This window comes from Lactuca serriola, chromosome 5 (genome assembly GCF_051521515.1).
Source record: "Lactuca serriola cultivar US96UC23 chromosome 5, Lser_US96UC23_V15, whole genome shotgun sequence".
NCBI classification, from domain to species: domain Eukaryota; kingdom Viridiplantae; phylum Streptophyta; class Magnoliopsida; order Asterales; family Asteraceae; genus Lactuca; species Lactuca serriola.
Window position 1 is genome coordinate 334376156 of NC_136412.1, and position 24180 is coordinate 334400335.

The following is a 24180-nucleotide window of genomic DNA, read 5'->3' on the forward strand; positions in this document are numbered from 1 at the left end:
GTCCTTACTTTGGCCTTTAGCATAATGCTAGTTCGCCTGAGTCTATCGACCTTCAGAACAAAGTTGGGCCGCTCTCAACTCCCCACATTATAGATCCATACATATATATAACAGACAAGCAATTTGGCACGATAGGTAACTAACTAAATTAATCTAGTGGCCTAAGTTCATACTACAGGGAAATTATATCCTAGCATAATGAGGATATATACTAGAGCACATAATATAGTTAGAAAACTCACTTGGATAATTTACTTAGACGATTGACAGCTATCTGGGTGATCCGACTGACGATCCAACTGACAGGTAACATGCTGAAGGAGGATTAACCTATAATATTTTAATTTATAAATCCTTATGATAAATATGGTAATGGAAACTAGATCTTTCACTAATCCCATTGAACACTAAGTGTTCTATCAAATTAGGATTATCCAGGTCAGATAGTTGGGAGGCAGGACCATTTTAGCGCTTAACATTTTTGAAATCCAACAACCAAGACATCATTACCATTCTAGACACCTCTCCCATAAGTATGTCAATCAACATTATAATTGGAATTACTGATAAATCTTATTTGTAAGTTCATAATAACGAATATGACAATAAATATAAGTTACACTAAAAGTGATATAAGTGTAGCTTAACGTACAGAGATTTTCCTGACAAAAGTTCGGAAATAACACTCGCAGAACTCTAGCCGGCTAGAAACTAGATGATGTAACATTCATAAAATTCATGGAAATTTTAAACTTCTAAATAAATCCAAAAACCATCATTGTGTATAAATTGTTTTCAAAATAAGTTCAACATCAGAGAAATCCCAAAATCATGAAACAAAATATGAGAGGTGCACGATTACCCCTGAGCCCATAACATATCCAATCCATACTCAGCATATCAACAAATACTAGGTTATCAAACCAATGGGTCAGCCTTGGTGTCGTCGACCCCTAAGTATAGTGAGGAAAACTCACCTCACACTGACGAATCTTATAGAAAACCTCCGGATATTGGCCCACTAAAATCCTGAACTATCACAACAAATAAACATCCAATTAACAATTTAATTACCATCCTCGACTAATGACCAAACCAAGGGTAAATGGTCACTTTACCCTATCCACAATTGGGCCAAGACCCAAACCTAATTCTTGATCTAAAAGCCCAAAATTACTCAAGGCCCATTATTGGCCCAATTTTCCAAATTTGGCTCAAACCCCTTATTGGGCCTTATCCTAAGGTCTAACTCTTCCCTTGGCCCAAAACACTCATACTCAGGTAGACCAAAAAGGCCCAAGCATTCAAGCCCAAAAGGTGGCCCAACACTCAAAGCCCAACAGATGGCATACGTTAGGCGTACGCAAGCCTCACATTGACTGCATGTGGGGACGTTGACCAAGTATGCGGGACGTACTTCTTCCTACTCGGGGCGTACCATCGTAGAGCCCAAAACCATGATAAGTGCTTAATGGCTTAAATACTTAAGCCCAAACTCCAGATCCATGACTCAAATGTATTCTAGAATCATAAAGTCTCAAACTTTAAGACTTTAGATGTCTACAAAGTCCTTAATGCATGCTCTTAATCCATTAAGACCTCCTACAAGGACATGGAACCAAACTAGCTAAAGGGACCTCATTTTTATGTCTTAGAACCCATCCTAGGGTCTGAAAGGACAGCCCAACACGACCAAAAAAAGCATGCATAACAATGGGACTTTTGAGACAAAAAGAACACCAAAAAACTACCAATATGAGATCCAAACAAACCAATCATAAAGGTGGCAACTTTTTTATCTTCTAGAGCTTCTAAATGAAGTGATTATCCAAGATCTACTAGCTTGCTTCAATCCCCAATCACATTGATGCAACTCTTTCTTCTTCAAGCACACAAGAAACATACTCTTAACTCAACACATACTTATGCAGGTTAGGGTTTGCCAAAAACAACTCAGGGACTTGGAGGCTGGAAAGATGATAATAATTGGTCCATAAAGATGCTTAAATACTCCACAACCCTAAAAATTAGGGTTTTCACTCGGACACACGTACGCCCAGCGTACTAGGGCGTGCCCTAGTATGCTTAGTGTACCCACATGTACGCTCAATGTACACTTCCTGCCCCAAAATTTACCAATTTGCCACTAGGGCTTCTTAGGGCTAATTCCAACCAACTCCAAGGACCAAAATGACATTTAAATACCAAAGAAGGATTTGAAAATACCTGAAATCCCGGGTGTTACATATGACGGGTTCTCAGAGGCCTTAGGACTTCTCTAGGGACTCAAAACTAAGGGGAAATAGGGCTAGGTTTGAGAGAAACTCGAGAGCAAAGCTTAGGAGGGTATGAAGATCGAATGGAGAGATGAAGCTCTATTTATACCAAAATATCATAAAGGGAACCACGCATCCTGTATGTGTGTGTCGTGTACTTTTTTGGATGGGTGACGTGGCTCCATGCAGAGTGTGACTTGTGGCGGAAATCTAGACCATGTATGTGTGTGTCATGTACTTTTTTGGATGGGTGACGTGGCTCCATGCAGAGTGTGACTTGTGGCGGAAATCTAGACCCTGTATGTGTGTGTCGTGTACTTTTTTGGATGGGTGACGTGGCTCCATGCAGAGTGTGACTTGTGGCGGAAATCTAGTGGAGTGTCAGAGCGCATCGCACCTCCTATGGGCGCACGCCGCACACACACGTATTTTCAAAAAAAATCATATTTTCTTCATATGATCTCTGTTTTTGACGTTCTTTATATCCATATGTAGTTATCGACGAGATCTACAACATTCATTTAAACTCTATTAGCTAATTCTCACTTTATTTTTAAAGCTATATTTTAGATCACTAAGGCTAATAAGTAATCTGACTCTGATTCATATTTTATGATGCATATAGCCATGTTGGTTTAATTATGAAACTTCGAAGAAGCGTAACTTCTTCATATAAAGTCAGGTTCGGAAGTTTTATATATCTTTAGAAATCTTATTGATGTTCCCTACATGTTTATAATGATTACTTTAGCTCAAAAGTAATACATCTCTTTTTCGAATTTTATAAACATTGGTTTATATTGAACTTTATTGGAATGCGAAAATGGGATGTTACACTTTGATCATTGATCGTTGACTTTTTGACCAAGTTTGACTTTAAGTAAAATTTAGGGTTTTGGGTTGTAGTTTAAGATGTGGTTCATGTTTGTTGTATAGGTGACCTCTACAGATGGTTTTAGGATTTGTGATCATTATTGTTTCTACTAGGTTACGAGGTGTTCTCATTATACTTTGTACTGTAGTATGTGTCCTTGTGTTTAGGATGTTGGTATACTGTAGTGGTTTGTTAGATTGGTAGATCTATATGATTACATGTATTGTTGGTTATTGTTTATCTGTTTGCATATGTCGACATAGTGTGATTAGGTTGAGGCGGTATTGCTTTGCGTTGTAAGACAACAAACCCGGGAACAATCCAATCATAAGTTGAGGGCTGGGAGGGCAATCCAGTCTTATGTTGTGAGCTTAGTGGGAATCCAGTCAGATGTTGTCGGCCCAATGTGCATGCATGCTGTATGGGGTATTTTGGGGGAACTCACTAAGTTTTGGCTTATAATTCTTGATTTCATTGTTTTCAGATACTTCAGATGATCAAGACAAGGCGAATATGTGATCGTACACATCCTCCTACTAGTTAATGTTTTGGGAGATTTATTGATACTCTAATTCTATGGATTTGATTTGAAAACATTGATTGAATTTCTTATGGTTTTTGATGGAAATGTTTTATAAAAATAAAAAATTTTGTCATGGTTTTTAGAATGTTACACTTTTACACCTCTTTCCTATTGGCGTTCTTATTATTAATAAAAAAATGTGTTTAATCTCTTTGTTGTTAATTTACTAGAAGTTCATATGAATAATCATGCTACTTTCATTTTTTCATTAGGGTAAATTGTTAAATTGTGGAAAAAAAAACTTATTTGTCTTTTACAAATTTGTTTTTTTATTTATTTTTATTTTTCGGATTTATGTTACTTACCTAAAAAAACTCATTTGCAAAGTAGGTGGGACTACAAAATTGTTGATTCCTAAAATTGAAACGTGAATCTATTTCTGAAGTTATAAAATTCAATTGTTATTTGCAAATCATTACCTTCTATAACAATTTGTTTTTAAGCTTTTGTACTTTTAGTTGCAATTGTGTTTTAATGGTTTTATCAGGGTTGGATGGGGCAATTTTTACTCGGACATTTATATATACATGCAGGTGGGACTACATGTATATATATTGTTGTGAGGGGTATTTTATGAGGGTTGAATAAGAAATGTTATGTTTGCCATGGGTAATTTTTCTCCTTATGCTACTTTGGTTGGGATTTTTTACAATAATGGTTAGTGTTGTAAAATTGATGAGAATAATCAAGCATGTACTAATTTTCATGAATGGTTTTTGGAGGCTGAATTGTTTGGATGTGTTTATATGCTTTAAAGGGACTCGTATGTAGTAATTTAATGAATCAGATGACCGATTCAGTGAAAATCTTTAGCATGACAGATTTTAAATTGTCATTCTCATTCCTCTTTCCAAATTGTTTTTATTGATGAGGTTTCTTTGCATCATTACCATCTATTTTTTGGCATATAAGTTGTATGGTATGGATGAATGTTTCAGAAGATGTTGCATGACGAATTATGATTGATTGACACCATTCATGGGCCAATAGGCTTGGCTTATTAGGGTTTTAGGCATGATCCCTCAAGTATAAATATGGATGAATTCTAAGTCATTTGATGAGTCGTAATTCTAAAGTGATAGACGAATCTATGTGAAATTATACTTGTAACATCTGTTTGAGAGCTCTAAAATAAAGAATACTTCTCTCCTGTCTGTGGACATAGATCACATTAACTGAATCACGTAAATATTGAACAAAATAGTCCTCTCTTTTTGTTAAAACATACATGATCAAACATAAATGAACAAAATCTCGATGTAACACAATAAAGTATGTTCAATTATAATCAACTAAGAGCTATATATATATATATATATATATATATATATATATATATATATATATATATATATATATATATATATATATATATATATATATATATATAATCATGTGCTTAGTGAGTTAGTGTGTTTGAAAATTTTACGGAAATTATTTTAAATGTTCACAAATGTTCCAAATGGTTCTTATATTTATAAAAAATGGCAGAAATAGTCTATGTAATAGGATATATACAAAAATAGTCCATATAAGATTAAATTACAATAACAACCATGTATAAGACAAAATTAGAAAATTTGGTATATATGTAAGATAAAACTAAAATAGCTTAGCCCTCTTAGCTAAACGGTGGAGAAGATTGAAAAAGGTATGATTTTTTATAGTAGATTAATCGCCAAGAAGTCAATTAAAGATGTTTGATTGAATATTCACAAATCAACGGTGATCAAAGGTGAGTTGGGCTATACTGGTATTCAATTTGGTGATCTTTTTAAGAGAGTGGTTGGAAATGGGGACAAAACTCTTTTGGAAGAACTGTTGGTGTGGTCATATGACTTTTAAAAATGTCTTTCCTAATATATATGTAATTGAAAAAAAATGTTGTGTGGTTGATAGAATTAACATTATGAATGGGTGAGATCTTGAATTATTCATCGGATTGGTCAAAGGCGTATAAGAAAGAGTGAGGGAAATACAACAATTTTTGGCTATATCGAATCAGGTTGTTGATTTCCGGCTTGCTACTGGTTGCGGCAGATGGATATAAAGAGGCGATGGTGTAGATGCGTTTTCTATTAGATGCATCAAAGATCTGATGGGAAAACATTCTAAAGGGACAATATGAAGTTTTTAAAATGAGTTAAATGGGCCCAGTTAAAAGGTCAATTGTTTCATTTTGGAGGTTAACTCAAAACAAGATTCTTACTCTAATGAATCTTCATAAACATGGGATTGCTATGTCTACCTCCTTTTATCCCTCTTTTGTTAGGAAGCTATGAGGATTGTGTTAATCTTGTTTTCTTCTTTTTCCTTTGTTTTGTCTTGGTCCTATGGAATTGGTTGGCAACATGGTCCTTCTCTTGTAGTTAGGAAACAGAACTCGTGTGAATACTTGATAAGGTTTCTCAAAACTGCTACTACTACTCTTCAGATGATTTGGAAGGGAAAAAATGTTTTGATTTTAGAAAAGATAGCAGGTGATCTTGATTAGAGTCAATGATATTAGCTTATATACTTTTAATTGGATTAAACATAAACCTAAATATGACTCTATCAGTTAGCATGCTTTAAACGCCTCTTCAATTCTAGAGTGCTTCTTGTAATTTGGTTCATAAGTCTTTCTGTTTTATTATATTTTAACAACATTTTGTTCACCATTCAAAAAAACATAAATGTTGAAAATATGGTTCCAAAAAAACATAAACGTTGTTGAAAATGTGAAATTATTAAAATCACCACCTTACACAAGCATCCTTATTAGTTTTTAATAAATGACACTATTAAATAAAGCTAATTAACAGGTCCAAAATTAGAATATGTTTTGAAAATTTCATAGTATCGTTTTTTTATTTTATGAAAAAGCTATATTGATTATGTTTTGTAATTACACCAAAGAAACAATGTCAATTTTTATTTTGCCCAATGATTTAATTAAGAATATATAAATTAAATGGTGACAATAGGTTCGTTAACGCATTTTCTGACAATAGTAGATACTGTTTCAACCATTTATCCACTTCTACTAAAGCAGCTTGACAACAACACCATCGATTTTAATCATCATTAATAATTAACTAAAAGGCATCAATAAGGCAAAGGTACTAAAGATCATGATCATGACCCAAAGAACAAAACTACAAAAAAAGTTTACATAAAAGAAACTGATAAAACAATACCATTAACTTGTAAGCTTTAAATCAAGATTTGTTCTCTTCATCATCTTCTTCAATCTTAGGAGCCAAATAAAACCTTATGTAGCCCATCTCAGCAATCTTGTATTCAACCACCACCGGAAGCTCTGAAGATAGACTGAGTGTGACAGTGCTTGACAGTGGTGTAGCTTTGGTGAATGAATTCATATATCGCAATGCAAATGTCAAGGACACTGGTTCATTCATCTCAATCACAGTAGCCTCTTCTGGCTGCAATTACACATCAAAACCATTTTAGAACAAACATTTGAATTCAATTAGTAAAATAATTGTAAATGTGGTTATGTGTTTACCTTATCTACTGTTGTATTCTGTCTGCATACAACATTTGCAGTTCCAATATCACCTCTTGTTGAGAACTTGACACCTTCTTTAGTCACGGAGATTACAACTACAAGCACGAAACAAAACATTGGATTATTTTTTTTAGATATTAATGGTGTTAATAGACAATTGTTGTGAAGATCTAGTTACCTGTGTCGCCAATACTGCTGAGATCTTTACAAATTCTTGCAAATTCAGATGAAGGCATCCGAACAATCGCATGGTACTCTGCTTCAGGTATGCCAAGATGCTCACTATCAATGTCCATAAGCTTCATCTCAAAATCAGCAATCTTATCCTGGGCTGTAATCCATAAGATAAAAACATCAATTAATAAAAATGTAAAGAGATTAACATACTTAACCACAATAGAATCCCCAAAATCAGGTCTGACAACAAATTATGTGTTTATGTCTAGGCATAAAATCCTTATTGTTTACAAAACTAAACATGAACTTCAAACAGGTACTATATGTTAACATAATCATCAATTAGAAGACTCGTAAAGGATCATATACACTATCAGGATCTAAAACCACAAGTACGCCCATTCCAAACCTCAATTAACGTTATATAGCTTGAAAATAAAATGGATCCACTTACTGGGGCTTTCAAACATGAAGGTAACGGTATCACTGCCATCGTCAGCCTTTAGAGTGATGATATCATCGTTTCCAGCGCACTTTAGCATCTTAGACATGTTACTCAGATTCATACCCATGGAAATGTTCCGGTCACAACGGTAATGTTCGAAGCCTTCCGATCTAAGAAGAAGAGAGACCAACGCCACGTGACTCGAGTCCATCGCCTGGAGCGAAAATCCGGTGGCTGAGCAGTCGAAATTGGCGTCGTTTACCAGATCTTTGATCGATTCCATCACCTTCTTCAAGAGACTCCCCTGAACTAACCTTAGCTCCAACATTTTTCAACTGAAAAGGATGGAAATCTAGAGATTCTAAAAAGAAAATTAGAGCTAGGTTTTGAAAGACACGAAAAATTGGGGAATTTTGACGAATATGAGATATTGAGGTGTTTGGGGTTTATATATTAGGGGGGAAACAGCTTACGAGGGAAGCCAAACGCTTATTGGCGGGACGATTGAAAAAACTAAAAGCCTTTTATTCCCGCCTTAATTTAATGGGCTTTTGAGTCTTGGGCTTTTGGTCTGATATGTTTCTCGTATTTTATGGGTTCGAAAACAACAATTTTTAATTTGATTTGGTTCAATTATAAATGTTGAATTTCATATCAATTTGATATAACTGGAAATTTATAACATTGTATATTTCGATCTAAACATAATATTGATGCAAAAATATATTGGAGGTAGAAAATTACAGATGGATGATGTAGATAGAGCTTTGGAGTTTTCTTGAACCATTGGATCAAAGACATATTTATCACAAAGAAATATTATGATCAACCATAATCCGGGGTGTCTTGAGACTACATTCTAACATCCAAATTAACGTAGTATACTCACGATAGTGTGTAAAAATGATAAAGACACTCTGGGGTAATTTCTTGTTTGTTTATACCTCCTACGGTTAAGGTATTTATAATGTTTGTGATAAGACAATGCACAGTTTGTTCATACATTGGATTATCATTTTTTCATATTTAATCAGGAATTAAGTTGTGGGATGCGCATGCTCTGGTGGTAGAGTCATGAATGTCATATATATGGTGGGATGTTTTGACATATTCGTCGCGTTCCAAATAAGGTTGCATTATGTGGTTATTTGGCTTTGATTTAGAGTTATTAATATCGAAGTAAGGGTTTATTGGGATGACCACCACTATATGTCTATATATCGATGTTGATATAAGTATAATTTATGAAACATATGGAAATAAGTTTTCTATCTGATTTTGTATAGGATATACCAAAATCATAACGGAATCCAATTTTAGGTTTTTGGTTTTCTATATTCCAATCCAAATATTAAACATTCATATAATATATACACTTCTTTAATCATTGAATAGAACAATATCATTTTTAATCATATGATCAAAATTTTATCTATTTAGTATATAAAAAAAGCACACAATTTTACGTATCGAAGGGCTTGTTACATTACATATTAAATAAATACAATATTATAATTAGTAAAACTTCTATTTCTTGTGGATAAGGTATAGTTACAACCGTAAACTATAGTGGTGGATCAGTGGATCTAAGATTTTCATATGGGCTCTAATCCATAAAACTTTTGTTGGCATTGTTGCATTCAGTGTCGTGGGCTCTATCGAAAACAAGAAACAACCGTATATTCAACAACATGACAAACAATTCTTTGAAGACGGACGATTAGAATCAATTGATTTTTTATAAATGGATTAAGCATATCGCTAGATTTTTTGTTGAATTTGTTGGAATGGTGTATTTTCTCAATTTAATTTGTACTGTGTAACTTTTCTAGCACCTTGCTAGCTTACGTGATATAATCTCCACCGTTTAATTTCTTTTTTTTTTACTATTAAATGTTTCGGCAAAAATGAAAACACGTCAATTTGGCGTCTTAACGTCTCGTACTTAACTTTGATGACAACTTAAATATCTTTACCGACAATAACACACATTTGAGTACGTTTAAAATGTTTTCTAATAATAAAAACATGAAATTTTATTTTAATAATTATATTTTTATATGTTTGTTTTCGAAAATAAAGAGATGTGAAAACTGTGTATACTTACTTTCTCTCACTATGTGACTATACATTTAATCAATATAAGTTTAGAATGTTTTTTTAAAAGGTCAGACGTAAGAATTTCATGTTCAAACTTCAAATATATTGATCTTTAACATTTTAACATATACATTATTGTATCATGTATTTTGTGGTTGCTTTTCCTTGTCGGGGTTTTAGGCTGAAGATATCAAATGATAACACAGAACTTGTAAACAAACACACTTTATTCATTGACTAAACAATTTAAATAAGTAGAGACGCAACTTATACTGTAGCTTACAACGTTCATCCCTAAACTTCGCAACAGGCCTAAAGACTCGATCAAAAACAACTTAGACAGTGGCGGAGAGAATAGGGGGGCTGTCGGATGCTTTGCCCCCTTTGATCTCTTTGAAAGTTCTAATATATTATGTTTAAAATGAACCCATATCTATTACTTATTAATAATGAGCCCCTCCCAATTTTTTAAAAAATAAATGATTATCATATATAAATAAAATTAACGGTGAAAATTGTATACGTCTGACTTAAAGATTATTGCCTTCACCCTTATTTCTTATATTTTAATTGGCCATTGATTATATGCCTATTTATTCATTATATGCTTATTTATTTTAATTAATCACTATCATTTGTTTGTAAATAGATTTTATAATCGACGATTAACCAAGATTGTCCAACGTTATGTTTTAAGAAACTGTTCTTAGATTCACAACTACATCTACAAGATTTCAATACTTGAAATAAATTTTAATTCTTATTACATATATTAATTTTTGTAACTTGTAAATAATAATTTAATTATTATTAATAATTTGGTTTATTATAATTATAGGGTAAATAATGAATAAAAAACAAGCATCCCATCGATTCTTTTGTATTACACACATTTCTATCCGATCAGTGATACTAATAAAAATCGATACGTTCCTATATATATCTAGACAATTTTTTTCTTCTTAATATCTTTGTGAATTTTACAAACTCTATTATGATATTTTGATATAAAAAATATTTTAAACTTTTATTAAGATATAAGCCCCCGTTATCCCAAAATCCTAGCTCCGCCCCTGAACTTAGACTATTCCCACTACTGGAAGACAAACTAGTGACTCAATAAAACATAATATTAAATTGAAATTGGACAAATTCAAAATCAAAGCCCATCATTAACATAGACCCAAAACATAAAAAAAAAAAAAAACCCAATAATATCATCCCTTAAACTAAAAAGCTTCAAGCTTCCAGTTTACATTCTTCTCTGAATTTCACAAAATCTTCAACTTTAATTGGTTTGGTCATGACATCAGTCACTTGATTTTTTGTTGTGCAGTGCTCAAGTTTCACCACTTCTTGATCAACAAGCTTTCTTATGTAATGATATTACACATCAATGTGCTTAGTTCTCTTATGCATGACGGGATTCTTAGCAAGCTTGATTGTAGACATGTTGTCACACCAAACCTCAATTGTTTCAGTGACTTCTTCTAGCTCCTTTAACAACCCCTTTAACCATACACAGTGACAGGCACAGTTTGTGACTGCCACGTATTCAACCTCTGTCGAGGATAGTGTTGTGATATCTTGTTTCCGAGAGCTCCAACAAATAGCAGCATTGCTAAGTAGACATACATACCTAGGTGTACTCCTTCGATCTTCTATGTCTCTTGCATAGTTGTTGTCGGTGAATACCTTCAATTTTCCTTTTGGTTCTCTTGCATACACCATCCCATAATCATAAGTTCCCTTAACGTAACACAAAATCCGTTTTGCAGCTTCCATATGTTCCACCTTCAGATTAGCCATGAATCTAGACATAAAACTCACATCATACATCATATCATGCCTTGTAACTGTCAGGTATATCAAGCTCCCAATCAAGCTTTTATAGATGGTTGGGTCTACTTCCTCCCCTATTCATGCTTTAGTGAGCACATTTCATGGTACTATTGGATTTATAACAAATTGTTATCCCACATCTTGAAACGTTCAAGCACATATTTGGCATTTTTTTACTAATATAGATTCCCTCTGCTAGATGTTGAACTTCCACGCCAAGGAAAATTTTCATTAAGTCAGATTTGTTATCTCACATTCTTTTTCATTGATTGTTTGAATGTTTCACACATCACAACATCATTTCCTGTAAATATTAAATCATCCATATATAAACTTACCGTGATTATTTTGTTCCGTACTTTATTTGCAGATAGTGTATGGTCAAAATTACTTTCCTTGAACCCTCCCGAATGAAATAGCTCTTAATCTGATTAAACCAAGCTCTAAGTAGGGGTGGAATTGGTACGGTACCAATTCATTTTTCTATAAACCGTGTACCGTACCAACTATAATTGGTATAAAAAAATTGATACCGGTACCGTACCAAGTATACTTGGTACCAATTTATTTGGCTACCAACAAGTTCGGTTGGTACAAATTAGTAATGGTATATACCAACTTCTTTTAATTTTCTATTATAATATTTAAAAATAAGCAAAGACATCGGGGTTTTGATGTGTAGTATAGAAATTAGTTACATAGTTCTTTTAATTTACAAAAGAATTCTACTGAAGTAACGTTTTAATATTGCGCTTTAACGTGGTAATAACTATTGACCAACACGACCAAATGACTAATATAATGTTATTAAAATAGTAAACACTAAATACAAATAACAGTTGAAATATATATATATATATATATATATATATATATATATATATATATATCAAATGAATTGGTTGGTACGGTATTACCATGGTATTCCAATTTTTGTACCATTACCGTACCAACATTGATCAATTGGTATGGTACTACCAACCAAACATGTTGGCTACCAAGTTTCTTGGTTCGGTTGGTAACATGTTGGTTGGTTTTCTATGGTATAATTTTGTCCGCCCTAGCTCTAAGGGCTTGTTTTAATCCATAAAGAGCCTTTTTTAGTTTATAGAGTTTGGTTTCTTCTACCTTTTCAATGAATCCCCGAGATTGTTCAACAAATACTAACTCCTTGAGTTCACCGTGAAGGAAAGCGCTCTTAACATCAAATTGAAAAATTACCCAACCTCTTTACGCTGCTACAACCAAAATTGTACGAATAGTATCCCACTTAGCCACTGGTGAAAATACCTCACAATAGTTGGTTCCTTTCTTATGAGCATATCCTTTTATCACCAAGCGAGCTTTATACTTATTTATGCTCCCATCTTCATCACCTTGGTCTTATAGACCCATTTAACACCAATTGGTTTTGTGTCAGTTGGCCTTTCAACCAGCTCCCATGTGTTGTTTCCTTTCAATTGATTCCAAATCACATTACATTGTTTTCTTCCATTTATCTTCTTTGTAGGTTTCCTCAAAAGCAGTTGGATCATCCATTGAGCTATACATTACAAAACCAATTTCATCATCTTCATCAGATGTTGATTGCTTGTCGTGATAATCTTTCATCCATTTCTAGTTGAAGTCTCTGCCTGGGACTTTTTAAGATTTGTGGATGGTGTTGCAGTCAATCCTTCACCTGTTTTCGGACTTTCATTTGTGCCTTGTTCTACTTCATTTTGGCGTATGGGACTATTTTGGCTTGATATGTCACCTTGCATTTGTACCTGATTGTATGAGTTTCCTTAAATATCATCACGCTGATTTTTAATTGGAGCATTCACATTTGTTTCTACTTCTACCATAATAATGTTGTGTTCACCATCTATGATTAATTATTCTCCAATCTCTGTTGTAATCCAGTTCCACTAGTTTTGTTCATCAAAGATTACATTACGATTGACAATTATCTTTTTTCTGAATAAGACCATACATCCTAAAGCCTTTGACTCTATGCTGGCACCAAGCAACACACACTTACCGCTCCTTTCATCAAGCTTGGTGCATATTTGAGAAGGTATGTGAACATAAGCCAGAAAACCGAACACCAAAAATAGTAAACATTGGGCTTGATACCAGTCCAATGCTCTTCTGGTACCTTATCATCTAGGCTTCTAGTGACAAAGTTGTTTATTAAAGCTGACCTATCTTGTAGCTTCGACCCAAAAGTACAGGTTGTTGTCAATTTTCTCTTGAGTCCATGAGCTTCACAAAATTTTGTAAACTCTTTTGATGTAAATTCTCCTCCCCTGTCACTTCTATCACTTCTTAGGCACTTGATTCCATGAGCTTCACACGTGTTTATGTTTCTACCAATGTCTTAAACTTCTTACAAACTTCAAAGACTTCCCATTTATGTGTCAAAAATTAAATCCAAGTTTTCTTGTAAAGTCATCAATAAAATCTAGTGCATATGACTTACCACCTTGAGAAAATGGAGTAATGGGTCCACAAAGAGCAGTGTGGATTAATTGGAGCCTTTCACTAGCTTGCAATTGAGTCTTGTTATATATGGCTTCTCTTTGTTGCTTTCCCACTACACAAGTCTTGCGTACTGTGGTCTTCCATGCAATCTTTGGTAGCACATCCACCATGTGTCTATGCTGCATTGTTCTGATCGTTTTGTGATCGACATGACTAAAACGTATGTGCCACATTTGAATTTTATCCTTTGTAGTGAGTAGACATTCAACTTTTTGAGTTTTCATTACCCCGTCTACCACAACATGCGATTCTTGGTCATATTTGCTGTTATAATCATCCCATTGACATGGTGATATACCTTGCATATTCATCTTTTTATTAATCACCCATTCCTTTAACATTGGGCCTGAAATCATTTCCCAACTTGATAGTATGCGAATAGCTTTCATCTAAACGAATAAACCATTTCTTTATTCCTGATACGATTTAAACAAGTTGAGTCTAAGAACCACCTTGCCTTTCTTTATGACTTTTCCACATCAACATAAGCCATTAGTACCAAAATCACACCATAAATGGTGTAGAACTCTTTATCCATTTGTACACTCATACTGGAAGTGCCCAAGTTGTGGCACTTATGGCATTCCATCATAGATTTATCAAATTGAGCACGTCCACGTCCACGAACCTTTCCACGGTAGGAGTTTCCTCTCCCACGTCCATGACCCCTTCCTGTTGTTATGTCTTATTCAACATTTAACACTTGTTCTTTAGGAACTTTCCATTTGAGCTTTTATTCATGGACCAACAGTGAGCTCTGTAGCCCATCCACTAATATTGTATCCATATTTTTCGATTCTTCTATAGAACATACCACAAAATTAAAGTTTTATGTGAGAGTTCGAAGAATTTTTTTAACGATCTTAATGTCAGTAACCTCTTCTTCACAGTTCCTCATATCATTTGCTATCATCATTGTTCTTCCAAAATAATCAGTCATAGTTTCTTCGGGCCGCATTTCAAGAGTTTCAAACTCTCTTCAAAGCTGTTGCAATTGTGCTCTCTTTACCCTTGCATTTCCATGGTACTTGACCCGTATCGCATCCCAAATTTGTTTAGTTGTACCTTTTGGATAATTGTCTTCAAAATATGCTTGTCGGTTGATTGAAACAGGTAATTATGCGCCTTCAGATCCTTTAACTTCAACTTCATCTCATCTAAATTTTTTTGTTGCATAGCTGTAACCTGCTTGTTAGGTATGGGTTCCACAAACCCTTTATCGACTACATGCCAATACTCCTTTGATCGAAGGAGAATTTCCATAACTAATCTCCAATGATCATAGTCCCCATCAGACTTGGGTGCACATGGACTCTGAAAGCTTTGACTTTTCTCCTATCTGCGTGACTACCTTCCTCTCTCTATTTCCTTTGGTGACCACTCCTTAATTGGCTATGATACCACTTGAAGAGAGCAAATGATAATATAGAACATGTAAACTCATACACTTTATTCGTTGACCGAACAATTTAAATAAGTAGAGACACAACTCATACTCTAGCTTACAACGTCCATCCCCAAACTTCGCAACAGACTTAAAGACTCGATCAAAAAATACTTAGATTATTCCTACTACTGGAAGACAAAACACGTGACTCAATAAAACATTATCTTGGACCGAAGTTGGACAGATCCAAAACCAAAGTCCATTATTAACATAGACCCAAAACATGAAAATAACCCAATATGGGTCACATTAGGGGTGTTAATTTATGACACGACACGACAAAAATACACGAAATGAAACGAAGTTGAGACGAAATCAAAATTCGAATTCGTGTTCATGTCGTTTTCGTGTAAAGATTAAAAAACACGATGTCGTGTCGTGTCCGTGTTCATAAATCGACACGATTAAGCATGTGGTTGTCGTGTTTGTCGTTTTTTTCATGTTATATATCTTTAAGTATGAACGAAATACACTAATAGTTATGTAATATTATATTTATCGTGTCGTGTTTTAATTGGTTCATTTTCGTGTTAATGAAAAAAAAAACACGACATCGTGTCGTGTCGTGTTCGTGTTATACAGAATCTTGTCGTGTCATGTCGTTTCGTGTTAGACAAAAACACGACACGACTGCCCGATTTGACAACCCTAGTCTACATCGCCATACGGTGGGGGTGACGTTGCCTAATGTATTTAAGCTTGAGTCCTTGATTGTTCATTTGTTTGCATTTGTAACCAACAAAAGATAGGTTGTTTAATGAGATAGTTTAGTATTCATTTTTTTTTTTTTTTGGATTCCCTGTAGGCATAAAAAATGGTCTTTGACTTTGGTTCATTGTTGAAAAATCCGATCCTAGCTTGTATGACTTTGTAATTTCTCTTGAGAGGCTTTTTTTTTTTAATAATATCTTGCTGTTAAAAAAAACTTTTAAATGTGATGGGCGTGATCCATGTGAACTGTGCAGCATTCGATATTCTGCAAGACTACAACAAAACTCGATTTCCTTATTAAATAGCGCGAGCATGACTAATTGTAGTCTTGTACATTGTTTTCAACATTTTGTAGTGCAACATAAGTATTTCAAATAATTATAAATTTATACTCGATATCCTAAAATTAATAATATAAAATCGAGATCAGTATCGTTTAAACGTTATATTATTCCAGTGATTTTGCTTTCCTTCGAAAGTGATGCTTATGTAGCACCTAAGTGATAATCGAGAGAAGTTGTGTTATTGTAAGATAATTTTTGAAGATATAAGATAGTTAATTTATTGGATGCTATACTACCAATAAAAATCGATCGAATCAAATTATTATCCAGTTTGATATATCTATTAATACCTAATTATCATTTAATTACCATCTAATTAATGATGGATCTAAGATTTTGATGTTTCTTTTTTCATATTTCAACACCATAAGTTTGTTAATGTCTGGTTTGGATCGGCTAACTCAAAGTTAAAGATGATTTCAGTGAAAATAAAAAATAAATAAGGACTTTATTTTTGGGCTCGGTCTTTTCATCATCAATTTTTTACATGTTGAACCGACCCATTAAACTTGATTTTCTCTTGAATCAACACAGTTAATCTCGGTTACTGAATCACAAAGTATTTTATTATACACTTGTCACTGTCAATACCCAAAGTAATAATAAGAAATGTATTTTTTTTTGTCTACGGTGACTGGTGACTTCAGAATAATGGATAATTCCAATAAAGTTAGAAAACCAAATATTTTCTTTCACAACATTATAATAAACATCGAGTTCTTTTACAAGGTTTCTCTTTCAACCTCCATAAAATCATTTGGATATAACATATTAAAATTTACTATCTTCGATGCGTTGAATTGAGAAAATGAGCAACAATGGCTCAAAGTCGTCGTATTTGTAATCAATATGATGTTTAGCTCGCTAAAATGGTCATGAAAATTTTAAAGTTGCATATCAAGAATCATGATAAAGATATGAACCGTTAACTGTTGATGTAGATATTTGTCTTCAATTCCCTGCTCCACATGTCTATTTTTTTTAGATAGTTCATAAGAGAACCATCTACTTTATTTTAAAGTTCTTAAAACTCATTATCTCTAAGCTTTTATAATTAATTTTGTTATCTCTACCACTAAAACCGCTTCCAGTAAGTGATGATATTATTAAAGTACTTAAGACAACATATGTTTAAGCTGTGAATTATGCAACATCAAGTGTAACTAATAAGTTGAATAATAAACATGAGATAATTACCTATTAATAAAGCTAACTCTAAGTAAGAATAATTAAGTTTTTACATCGATGTGGAAATCAAACGGATAAAAAACTGCGTTGTAACCCTTTATGAACGACAAAACTATTTCTTAAAAAGATTACATTAATAGATCTTAATGTCGTACCATTATTATAAATGATCCGTTTCACGCTATTGAGGAGCTCTAAAGCCTTTGTTGTAAAAACCAAAAATATCTAATATAAATTTTAAAATGTTTATTCATGTTTCTTACTATGTAGGAAACAAATTTTAAAGCACTTTTATCCATAGAAAAATCTCACTTCTAAAGCCTAAAAAGAAAGTAACCCCTATTAGATCTACACATGTATTTCCTTCCTATCCGCTAAAAAACCAAAAACTTCAGTCCGTATAAGTGTTGTCCATCCAAAGAAGTTCACGTGTTTCTTTTGTGGAGGAAAACCAAATGTATATAAATACGTCAAAAAAAGAACATTCTTATCCATATTATGTTGGTACTTACAATGTATGACATGCTCCCGAATGAGTTTAAGCATACCTTGTGACCTAAACAGAAATTATTTAATAGGTCAGGTTAAAAACACAAAACCGTTTAATTAATCATGTTAAGTTGAGTTGAGACTTTATATATGTTTAATAAACAAATTAAATTTGAACATACTTCACTTGTTTTCTCACTTTTATCAAACTACGTATGTTATATAAACCTTTATGACTATGCTAGTTGTTTAATTGGTATATATCAATCACATACATAAAAGCTTGATATAATCTATTAAAAAAAAAAGTTTACAATTTATATAGGTAATTCGGTGTCACTGAAGTACTAACGAGTTAAAATCATTTGTACATTTGCAATAAAAGACATACATTGCTCTTGTTGCTTTCATTCTCCCTTACAAGAATGCATACAAAACTAACGTCCGTACCTTCCCTTACCTCTTGCCCTCAAATTACCAAACTAAATTATACAATGTTACATTCTACTCCCCTATACTTCACTCTTAGGAACAACATACACCCTCGCTTTTACAATAGATCCATTTCCGACCTTAAACCCTGGGCTCACCGGAAAACCGACTACATGCCCCGCCGCCACCCTCCCACCCGGAAACCTCACCACGCTTTCCATATACTGCGGATGAAACTCCGCCCCTCTACTTCCTTCAAAATGAGTCGGTGGTGGATCCAAAGAGAACGCCAGCAAATGAAGAAGCCAAACCGCCTTAGCCAGCCCTAAGAACTCGCCGTAGAATCGAGTCCTTGGGTGGTTTCCGGCCAAGATCTGACTCCGTTGTTCCAAATCTCCGAACAACGATTCCTCCATCTTTGGGTGAACGATTGAGAGGTATTTTTTTGAGCAGAAGTTCCCGAACTGGCATGTCGGGAGGATTCCAAGGAGCTCAATCGGATCCATTGCTTTCATGTCGCGGTATTGTGTGAAGCATTCCGTTCGAAATTGGTTAGGGTTTAGGAGCGACGATAGGCTTCCGTCCATGTAGAACGTCTCGTGATCAAATCCTTGGAAAATCTTCCGGTTAACATACGATTCGAGAGCGTACTTAGCATGATTCGGTCCGACAATGGAATCTCTGGGGGTGGCCGGAGCACCGGTGGCGGGGGTGCTTGTGGCGGAGGCTTCGATGGATCTAACGGTGGCTGCAATATCCCAATGTGCCGATTTCATGAGCGATAGGAGCAACGATGTGAACGATTTCGATCCTTCTTTCACTGAACTTATGCATGATTCAAAAGTGGCTGCAACATCCGGCATTGGCGACGGCAAAACTACACAAGCAAATGGTGGCCGGTGGTGTTATGTCTCGAATAATAAGGTACAAGTAACAATGCATGATGGTTTAGTAAAATCGTTTCAAGGTACAAGCAAGAAAGCATGAGGGTGAAAATTTATTCCAGTTAATGCTGTAAGGTACAAGTAACAATGCATGGGCTAAGCGATCATGAACAATGGTGAAAAAGCAGATAGTTGTTGGGTACAGATTAATTATTAAATGCATTGTGGTGAGATTTTACATTTTAGCCCCGCTTAAGAGTTGTAACGTACAAGTTATAATGCATTATGATGATATCTTCTGTCTATGACAAATGTTAACTTCTTAACGTATGTCATTTTTCTGAAATTTTAGAATTATTTCTGTTTCCACTTGTCAATTTCTGGTGCTTTTAATTACAATGATATATATGATTAACTTAAAATCAACTAATACAAGGGAATGTAATTGAATTTCATTCCAATGACATATTTTGTTAAGAACATGTTTTCTGGAATAATATACAGGGTCATTTTATTATGGAGAAAGGACATTTTGGTCCTTTTATAGAAAAATGAAATTTAACAATAAAACTTTAGAAAATATGCAGAAAATAGCATTGTACTTTATAAAAATATGATTTTTAACATATTTTCCAAAAGAAAGTACAATGTTTTGCTGTGTATGTGTTGTAAAAAAACAAAAATTGCAACAAATGTGACTGTTTTGCCCCTGCTTAGAAAACTACTTTTAATAAAAAATCAACATGTAGCCCTTGGTTCAAAACTACTTAATAATCATATTATTAGCAAAATATGAAGTTTTACACCCGATTTGATTAAAAAAACTATTAAATGTGATATGTGCAAATAGTGGGTTAAAAAGAAAAGAAAAGGTTATTTTCGTCTTTTCCTTCTTTTTTTTACTTCTTCATTAGCTATTGTTCCAGTTTTACTATAGGTAAAAGCAGAAATGATCCATGGTTAAAAAATACAAATTCCATGTGTTTGGAACAAAAATAACATTGTAATAAATGCAGATTTAATGGAAATGGTAATTCCATTAAAAAAATTGATTTTCTAAATTTCTAGAATGTATGGTTCTATAAAGTATTTTGCTTGAAATTATGAAATTCTTGGATTTTAAAATAACCATACTTTCTAGAACTTTAGAAAATCAAAAAAAAAATAATGGGTGAAAGTACATTGTAAATTTACTTGATATAATACTCCAAGCAAAAATTATGAAATTCTTGGATTTTAAAATAACTGAAAACATGTAACTGTAAATAGTACTTTGAATCATATCAGGAGGTATTTTTTGTTTACAAATGAGGGTCATGTCATTATTGCCACTTTGTGAGTGACTTAAATCACCAAGACCATTTTTAAGTTCCAGAGAGAAAGTATAAAGTTGGAAAAAGGAGCTTAAAATACATTGCTAACAGTTTAAAGTTTTAAAAAGGGCTGAAATTTCTTGCAATTAATCTAAGTGATTCAAAGTATAAAGAAGCAACATGGGGGAAATGAAAATAAGCTTTTAAACAATTTTGGATCTGAAAACTCATTGATTAGACCTCAAAACTCAAAACTCCATCATTCTCATTTTGTATCAAAAGAATCATGGAAATCAATGTTTAGGCAATGACAGATTTACCATTTTGTGAACACATTCTATACATTTAGATCATAATATTTTTTTTTCAATAAACCCGTATGGTAGCTAGTTAATCCAATAAAATAGTTATACTTTACAACTAAGGGTAAGATGTACCTTGGAGTTGACTACTGTAGTTGACTTTTTTCTTTGACTGATGATGAGAGTGAGACCTACTCTTCCGACCACCGCTTCCGCCGCTACTGAGCACGGTGGCCGTTTTTAACTTCTCCCTTAAGTTTTCTATCTCCGCTTCCTTGTTCTTCACATCCGTCTTCAACTTCTCCATCGCCGCTTCATACGGTGCTACCACCTCCCTCAGCATAACTCCGGCAACCTTCCTCCTGACCGCATCCGCCACACCGCTGCCGACACTCCTCCGAAATCTCTCTCTCAAAACCCCTAGCCTCTTCATCTCGGCTACAACTGCCATGTCAGACGACCTCATTTTTTGTGGATCCCAGGGGCAATGGGACTCCTGAAGACTAACATACGCCTTCTTCATAGACGACACCGTTTCGAACACTTCATTCATCAACGTAACCATTTCCATCTGTCTCTCTGTTTTATAGCCATCTCCTCTTTCTTCCACCACCGCCAGCGCCGGAGACAGTTTTTTATCTTCATCTTCGTCTTCGTTGTAGTATTTCTCCATCCTGCTACGCTCTTCGTAATCTGAATCGTCGTCGTCCGTGATGTCGTCGGCGTAGTGTCGAGCGGAACCAAGCGGGTGAAGCAAACAGGAGCCAGTGACTCGCTGGATCAGATCTGATAAATTGGAGGCCTTATTGGCCATCTTCGGTTCGTGAATCTCCAAGGTTTCTGCAAATTATGCGATTAAGGTGAGATTTTCAGGCGTGCATTTGCAGATCTCTTTGATTTTGGGCTCTGTAATAACTCCGTTATCAAACAGAAATTGTGAAATGTGTAGGGATTCGAAGAAGATGGGGATTAATTAATGAGGTGCCTGAGTGTGTGTGGGTTTGGTGGTGTTTTGTGTAATTAAATCATCACTTGTAATTTTCACATGCCCCACCCTCTTGATGGGGGATTTGATTGATGAACATTGCAGCCAGCCCTTTTAAGTTTTAACTTTCTAGAATAATTCTTCCCATTTCACAACCCTTTCTGATTTAAAGTGGGCCTCTTAAAAACAAAATCGATTTGGAAAACTGATTAGTGATTATTACAAAAAGGTTGAATAGAAAGTCATACTTTTTATAATTCTAAATGCTTATGGTTAAAAGATTAAATTATTTTCAATTATAGAAATGTTTAAAAATAACTATTTTATAATCTTTAGTGTCAAAAAATAAGTAAGAAAAAGAAGATTTTTAAAAATGACTATGTACTCCAGAAAGAGTCGTCGACTCAAAAAAAAAAAAAATATTGATGATGGTTTATCCTTTTTTCACTCCAATTTGTTTTTTTTGGCTATGATTGTTCTTCGTAAAAAAAATATTAAAAAACAAAAAATAGGTTTATTTAAAATTAATTCTCTACCAAATAAAACTTTCTATTCGTTATATAAATATTTTTGTAAAAGATAGATATAAAATTTTTAAGTGTTCAAATTTTAATTTTAAAAAATACAAGCTTTTATAAAATATAATATTTTTTCTTGAAAATTCAAATATATGAATGAAAAGTTCTTAACCTTAATTTTTATCGATTTGGTAATATATATATATATATATATATATATATATATATATATATATATATATATATATATATATATGGTTAGGTTCATGTGAGACGGTTTAATTTTATGAGACCGTGAGACGCATTTTTTTATTTTTTTTTTATTTTTTTTAGTTAATTCAAGTTCCAAAAAGAATATTTAAAAAAAGAATTTTTTGATTTTTCCATTTATTTTGCATTTTAAAATTATTTTTAGAATATGTACAGTGTAATATTCTATTTAGAATATTTCACGTATTTTTCAAAAAAAATGGGATTTTTTTTATTTATTTTTATTTTTTTTAGTTAATTCAAGTTTCGAAAATAATATTTAAAAAAAGAATTTTTAGATTTTTCTATTTATTTTGCATTTTAAAATTATTTTTTAGAATATGTCAGTGTAATATTCTATTTAGAATATTTCACGTATTTTTTAAAAAAAATGGGATTTTTTTATTTTTTTTAGTTAATTCAAGTTCCGAAAATAATATTTAAAAAAAAAGAATTTTTGGATTTTTCCATTTATTTTGCATTTTAAAATTATTTTTAGATTTGGTATCACGGTCTCACAAAATTATAATGGTCTCAAATGAACGTGAACCTATATATATATATATATATATATATATATATATATATATATATATATATATATATATATATATATATATATATATGCAAACAAATTAAATAAGAACCACTAAAAGTTAAGAACCGTAAAAACCTCATTTTATAACCAAATCTACACACACTACATACTCTCTCATTTTGTTATTTTCTCTCATCTAAAACTTGAAGAACACACAAACATTACCACCAGTTAGCCACCAGCCACCATCCTTGACTGCGACCGCCTCATACCACCGACGAAACCCGCATTTTCTTTCCGCCGACGAACCACTGCCATCAGATCCACAAGTTCCGGTGGGCTCCAGATCTACAATTTCAGCTTCATATCTACGTTTTGTCTCTTCAGATCTACAATTTCAACTTCAGATCTATGATTTCTCTTTTCAGATCTACAATTTTCATCTT

The 24180-nt window shown here is 33.4% G+C and overlaps 3 protein-coding genes across 3 annotated transcripts; all 3 read right to left on the minus strand.

Moving 5' to 3' along the window:
* Positions 1-6768: 6768 nt before the first annotated feature.
* LOC145055277 (DNA sliding clamp PCNA-like) lies at positions 6769-8297 on the minus strand. The gene is made up of 4 exons (XM_079003574.1): positions 7876-8297; positions 7423-7575; positions 7242-7339; positions 6769-7158 (listed from the first exon to the last, which is right to left on the minus strand). The coding sequence occupies exons 1-4, from the start codon at positions 8192-8194 to the stop codon at positions 6934-6936; spliced, it is 795 nt and encodes a 264-aa protein (XP_078859700.1). The 5' UTR covers positions 8195-8297; the 3' UTR covers positions 6769-6933.
* Positions 8298-11352: 3055 nt separating this feature from the next.
* Positions 11353-11775, minus strand: LOC145051013 (secreted RxLR effector protein 161-like). The gene has a single exon (XM_078999171.1). It carries the CDS (start codon positions 11773-11775, stop codon positions 11353-11355), a length of 423 nt encoding a protein of 140 aa, XP_078855297.1.
* Positions 11776-18809: 7034 nt separating this feature from the next.
* LOC145055278 (protein GRAVITROPIC IN THE LIGHT 1-like) lies at positions 18810-22397 on the minus strand. Its single transcript, XM_079003575.1, has 2 exons — positions 21580-22397; positions 18810-19822 (listed from the first exon to the last, which is right to left on the minus strand). The coding sequence occupies exons 1-2, from the start codon at positions 22256-22258 to the stop codon at positions 19026-19028; spliced, it is 1476 nt and encodes a 491-aa protein (XP_078859701.1). The 5' UTR covers positions 22259-22397; the 3' UTR covers positions 18810-19025.
* Between the last annotated feature and the right edge of the window lie 1783 nt (positions 22398-24180).

What these genes read in the sequence shown, in the direction of transcription:
- LOC145055277 (XM_079003574.1), bottom strand. Translation starts at nt 8,194, where the DNA reads ATGTTGGAGCTAAGGTTAGTTCAGGGGAGTCTCTTGAAGAAGGTGATG. An exon ending in CTTCATGTTTGAAAGCCCCA is followed by an intron (nt 7,576 to 7,875) that starts GTAAGTGGATCC and finishes TATGGATTACAG; the next exon opens with CCCAGGATAAGATTGCTGAT. An exon ending in CAGCAGTATTGGCGACACAG is followed by an intron (nt 7,340 to 7,422) that starts GTAACTAGATCT and finishes TCGTGCTTGTAG; the next exon opens with TTGTAATCTCCGTGACTAAA.
- LOC145051013 (XM_078999171.1), bottom strand. Translation starts at nt 11,775, where the DNA reads ATGGCTAATCTGAAGGTGGAACATATGGAAGCTGCAAAACGGATTTTG.
- LOC145055278 (XM_079003575.1), bottom strand. Translation starts at nt 22,258, where the DNA reads ATGGCCAATAAGGCCTCCAATTTATCAGATCTGATCCAGCGAGTCACT. An exon ending in CTACAGTAGTCAACTCCAAG is followed by an intron (nt 19,823 to 21,579) that starts GTACATCTTACC and finishes TTGCTTGTGTAG; the next exon opens with TTTTGCCGTCGCCAATGCCG.